Source organism: Chenopodium quinoa, unplaced genomic scaffold, assembly GCF_001683475.1.
Source record: "Chenopodium quinoa cultivar QQ74 unplaced genomic scaffold, ASM168347v1, whole genome shotgun sequence".
Lineage (NCBI taxonomy): Eukaryota > Viridiplantae > Streptophyta > Magnoliopsida > Caryophyllales > Amaranthaceae > Chenopodium > Chenopodium quinoa.
Genome location: NW_018744626.1, coordinates 4,528,153 through 4,534,152, shown reverse-complemented (window position 1 = coordinate 4,534,152; position 6,000 = coordinate 4,528,153). Strand labels below are relative to the sequence as shown.

General features: G+C 32.9%; 1 protein-coding gene across 1 annotated transcript; it reads left to right on the top strand.

Annotated features, from left to right (window-relative positions):
- The first annotated feature begins 535 nt into the window (after nucleotides 1-535).
- LOC110700612 (histidine biosynthesis bifunctional protein hisIE, chloroplastic-like) lies at nucleotides 536-4,727 on the top strand. The gene is made up of 6 exons (XM_021878172.1): nucleotides 536-706; nucleotides 1,224-1,389; nucleotides 3,253-3,498; nucleotides 3,588-3,683; nucleotides 3,787-3,938; nucleotides 4,120-4,727. The coding sequence occupies exons 2-6, from the start codon at nucleotides 1,231-1,233 to the stop codon at nucleotides 4,310-4,312; spliced, it is 846 nt and encodes a 281-aa protein (XP_021733864.1). The 5' UTR covers nucleotides 536-706; nucleotides 1,224-1,230; the 3' UTR covers nucleotides 4,313-4,727.
- Nucleotides 4,728-6,000: the final 1,273 nt, after the last annotated feature.

Here is a 6,000-nt window from a genome sequence, read left to right as displayed (position 1 = left end):
ACAAGTCCCATATCTTAAGGGGGTTTTAGGGAATCGAGAAAATAAGCTGTGATTAACATAGTACAATTAATAAAAAATAAGTTTGATTAGCATAATTAGGCTCTGTTCATATTTACTGAACTGAGCTGATTGGAGCTGAATTGAACTGAATAGAGCTAAAATAAATATTTTATGATAGAAGGAAATTAGGAGCTGAACTGAACTGATTGGAGCTGAACCGAACTAAACTGTACTGAAATTAAGCAAAAGTGAACATGACCTTTGTAAGTACGGAGTAGGTTTTAACTAATAAAATAATTAATGTTCAATTAAATAAGGCATTTGAAATATAAGTAAATGTCTTATATTGATTGAGTATTTGCAATAAAATTAATACTCGTTTTTAATGTAGTACTCGTATCATCAATAAATAAAAATTATACTCCGAACTTCATAACAAGTCGATATTTATAAGGAAAAACAATTTTAAAAAGTACCCATGATGAATAGTGTGAAAAGTGTGATTGTGAGGGCAGTGAGGTTCGAACACTCGACCTCATCACCGTGTTGAGTTGGTGTCATGAGTGATGAATCTTCTCCTGTATCTTCATTTGAAGCTTTTCACTCACTGTTAAGCTGCGCCTCTCTCTCTCCTCCATTGAAGCATATTCCCAATAATCCCTCCAAGCGGCTTCTGATATTTCTCTCCTCCATTGATTCATCTCAAGTAAGCTTCATTTTTAATCATCAATTGCAAAATCTAGGGTTTATCGTTGATTTATTTGTCAGTATAGTCAATTTGGGGTTTTTCTATGTTGGATTATTGAATTATTGATTGTGATTGCTGAAATTATGAAAGTTTAGAAAGGGCCATTTTGTTGATATTCTTATGCTAGAAGTTTTTTATGTGATTTTTGGAGCTTAATTTGATAATTGAGTTCAATTTGGTTGCCATTTCGTAGCAGCCTTTTGTTTTTAACCATTCAATCTTTGATTATTAGCATGAAAATGACCAATGATTTGATGGGTTTAGCTCAATGTGTGTAGTTTAGTCGATTAATTTGTGAATGTATTGAGTTTTGATTAGTTGGCTGTTAATTTTGCCTTCATGGGTGTATCTAGATGAAGAAATTGATTGAAATTTGTAATTTGTAATCGGTTTATTTGTTATTGTACTAACAAGAGTCACAACCCCATTGCTAATTTCTAAATGCTAACATTGAAACTTGTGATTTCCTTTGTAGTTCATCAATGGCAATTTCCTCCCCTCATTGTATACGAAATTCCATTGTTCCTCGCGTTGCATTACCCAGGGGTTTGAATTATAGATGTGGGAATTTTAAGAAGACGCGGTTGCAAGTTTTGGCATGCTCTTCTGTGGCAGACAAAGGTCTTTCCTTTGACAAGAGAGTGAGTTCTCATTTCCTGCTTCTTGCTTGTTTTGGTACTGGTTTGCACTTGCTTTGGCTGCTTATATAGCCTGGTGGGTATTTTTTGTTGTTTGTAGCACAAATTTAGACTAAATGCTGTTTAAATCAATGTTTCTTGACACTCTGGTGTAGATAAACTATTTTATGATCTAGTAACACTATAATAAGTATCAACCTGTTGTTTCAACAATTGTACATTACACCAAATTATCTGCTGCAGAACAGGTTATTGCTGTATACTCCCTCCATACAAAAGTGTATTTTGGTTGAACATAGTTACCTTAAAGTACTATAAAATTTGATTTGTCAGTTTTGATCTCTAATGCAATGATTGACAAATTTTTTGGATTAGACTGTTAAGACCACATTGTACGTGGGTGGGGCCAAGGGGATAGAGAAGCTAGGATAGATTCTTATGGAGTGGCACACAAAAGTGGTCTTATGATAGTAAGACGGTCTTACACAAATTTTGGACATAAGTTCTTCAAATGTGTGCATAACCTTCAAAGACAAAACATGGGAGCAGAGGGAGATGTTCGATGTAATTTTGAATGTTTTAGTCAGACAGTAACCAATTTGCATTTTGTGTTCTATTGCTGACTGTTTATTAGGAGTAGAAAATCATTCTAAAACAATCTAGAAGTTCTTTCCCCACTTCTTATTAATTATTAGTTTTATTACGTGCTCTTTTCCTACAATTATATACTCTTTTCCATGCTTTAAAAATGCCCAATGATATTTACTCATATTTGGGTAGATTCTTGGATTTGTTGTAGTTGACTTATATTGAAAATAATGCTTATTGCTGCTAGAAAAAAATGAAAGGATAAGGTCATGATGTTAGAAGATAAGTTTCCTGCTCATCAATTGAAATTTTGTATCTCTCGTTGATCATCAGGGATCCTGCCATGAATGTTTAGTCAAAGTTCCTGTGAATAGCTAGATTTTGTAAGAAGCGTCAGCAGTTATGAGCTTTGGACTTTAGATGAGATCCAAGCGCAGGTCAATGTACATTGTTTTCCAGTAGTTTGCATTGGTAACCATTGAGTTAGAGCTTGACTGCATACCTCATGATTTTTCTCTCACTTTATTCAACATGATTCTCCAAAGATTCATTATTCTCTATTAATTACATCAGACTTTCTTTTGACCCTTTGTCCTTCTGCTTCTGACAATAACTAACTCTGGCTTGCTTTTTCCTGTTACCCTTGGGGTCTTTCTATGTGAATAAAGGTGGATGCCTAGGGTGGTTTGTAGCAGTAATATGGTGAGTTAAGTTGGTATTAAGGTTTCCCATTACTTTCCAGTTGTGTGCATTGTTTTTATTGAGCTGGAGCTTAACTGAATACATGATTCTTATTACAATATCCTACTATAGGATTTATCTTTTTGTTTGCCTTGTGCATGACTGAATCATACAGTTGACCATTATTTCCATTATTATTATTATACACCACCTATATTGTCTTCAGAAGAAAAAAAAAAATTCTAGCAAGTTGTATTGTTCTAGTTGCTTCTTTTCTTCAAATACAAGCTGCTATATAAAGATTGGTTGCTTGTTAAAAGTTAACCTTTGGTTAGCTTCTAGTAGTTGCTAGGAATTTTCTAGATCTTGTGTCTTTACATGATTTTTATCAATTCTTTGATCTGACACTTCTTACCTTAAAACCTTTTTTGGTTTTACACGAACTGCTCTTGTTGCTTGTACAGTTTGAACTTATTTGATCATCTTTGTTGATCATTTTGATAGCCGCCAATAACTTTTGTGATGACATCTCTATCCTTGAGGTTTGTTATCTGATTCTATGTGATGGAGATTAATTGGTAAATGTGACTATTCTAGGTTGAGACCTTGTTAGACAGTGTCAAGTGGGATGATAAAGGTTTAGCAGTCGCTATAGCTCAAAATGTGGATACTGGAGCTATTTTAATGCAAGGCTTTGCTAACAGGGAAGCGCTAGCCACTTCTATTTCTTCTCGCAAGGCAACTTTCTACAGCAGATCAAGGAAACAATTGTGGATAAAGGGAGAGACATCTTCTAACTTCATCAATGTACATGACATTTTTCTAGATTGTGACCGTGACTCGGTATGTATTGTGTGTACTGCCTTTTTTGTTTTAAATGAATCTTCTATTTTATCTTATTGTTTGCTTAGAAGCACTAATTTGTGTTTCAGATTATATACCTGGGGAAGCCTGATGGACCAACTTGTCATACTGGAGCAGAAACTTGTTACTATTCCTCCGTTTCCAGCATTGTGGAAAATCCTCAGGTATACTGTGTGCCCATGGCACCCTGTGGCACATGCAACTTTTCCAGGCCAGACTTTTATAGTTAATTGAAGAAATTTTGATGCATTATGGTGTGGTCTTTAGGTTAAAAAAGACATATTGGCCATGACTACTTTGTACTCACTTGAATCAACAATTTCTGAGCGGAAAGATGAAATAGTAAGAAAGATAGAAAGCAAACCTTCATGGACGAAAAAGTTATTGCTTGATGAAAAATTGCTCTGCTCAAAAGTCAGGTTTGTGACCTTACCTAATATAACTTCAGGTTTTCAGCCATATTAGTCTAATTAGATTCCAAACAAATAGAATGACAGGCTCAATGCCTTGGCAAAATAACTTGGGTGTACGACCTTTAGTCTTCTCTTTATAAAAGAAAATATATATAGAGGTTTCTTTTTCACCATTTTTATATCTCAGGGAAGAGGCAGATGAGTTGTGCCGCACACTAGAAAATGACGAGGAGAAGTCTCGAGCTGCTTCAGAGATGGCAGATGTGCTTTATCATTCTATGGTTCTTCTGGCACTTAAAGATGTGAAGATGGAGGATGTCCTTGAAGTCCTCCGAAAAAGATTCTCCAAATCAGGAATAGAAGAGAAGAACAGTCGCTAATTACGAGACTAAGTATCAAGCTTTTTGCAAGCAGATGTTGTGCTGACTAGACACGTGATCTACTCTGTACTACACTTCTTCTATCTTATTGGAAATTGACATTGATATCAGGCGAGCCTTGCTTTAATTTATCATTTGGTCAAGAAAATTATTGATTTTTGTAGTACCATGGTTAATTTCAAATGGACATGTGAAACTCTACATGTTGTATTTCTTAAGGTACACTCTGTGAATAACTGAATAATGTTAGTTACTCTGTATCTAACTTTGGTATATGTACAATGATTTACTAAAAACTACTTGTCTATATGACATCATCATTTTCTCTAATATGATGCAGATTGTTGATGAAATGATGAGTGAGAATTTGAGAGATGCTTTCATAAAAGTATATACATAACTGTAATTTATTTCATTTCCACTGTTTTATCACAGGGTACAATGAGAAGAGGGATATTCTTACAAGAATAAACCCATTATTTTGACCCCTGTAGAAGGGCATATCTTTTGAGTTACATAATTATTACAATGAGCTTAAATATGATGTATTTTACCATATTCTTTGCTGTTTATAAAGAGTATGGCAATTTAAAGCTTTTAGGGCTAGGAGCTGGAGCTTTTGGCAGCTCATCTCCTGTACAATTGGCCAAACATTTAAGGTTTGCTTGTCCACAGCCAGTAATACAATCGAATATGTCTGGCGTCGCATCCATGATACACTTCCCTGCACACCCAACAATGTCGGTTCCACAGTCGATAAAGCATTCAGGCATTGGCTCAGCAATTACCTCAGATAGTATCACTGAAGTCATTGCAAGAATGCAGAAGACGAATTTTGCTTGGGAATTCATAGTTCAAGTCTTGTTTTTTTTTCCTTAACTCAGTCTTTTTGAATGTGTTTGTTTTGTTTTGTTTTGCTTTGTGTTGTTTTGTGAATTTATCCCAGTTTTAGGATGTATATATACTATGTCTTGGGATGACTATAACTGTATCTAAGCATGTTGCATATGGGATTATCCTTTGTTTGATCATCTTAATGGTGTGATTAAGGATGGAACTTTTGGTTGCACTCTTTTTACATTGCGTATAACCTTCGTAACTCAAATCATCCAATTGGCGTGATAATTTATTCTCCATTAAAGAATGAATTAATCACAAATATGAGGTATTAGTGTATTAGGGCATGTTCTCTTCCGTTGAAATTCAATTCAGTTTAGTTCAGTTCAGCTCTTAATTTACGTCTAATGATATTGCTAATGATATAAAGTCAAATTTCATTATTACAACGACAACAACAACAATAATGATAATAATAATAATAATCAATAAGTAATAATCAATAAGTAATAAATAATAATAATAATAATAATAATAATAATAATCAATAAATAATAATAATAATAATAATAATAATAATAATTGCAATAGTAATACTAATAATAATAATCAATAAATAATAATAATAATAATTGCAATAGTAATACTAATAATAATAATCAATAAATAATTAATAATAATAATAATCATCAATAAATAATAATAATAATAATAACAATAATAATAATAATAATCAATAAATAATAATAATAATAATAATAATAATAATCATCAATAATTAATAATAATAATATTAATAATAATATGTACATTTGTATATACGCATATGTATAGTAATAAATAATCAATAA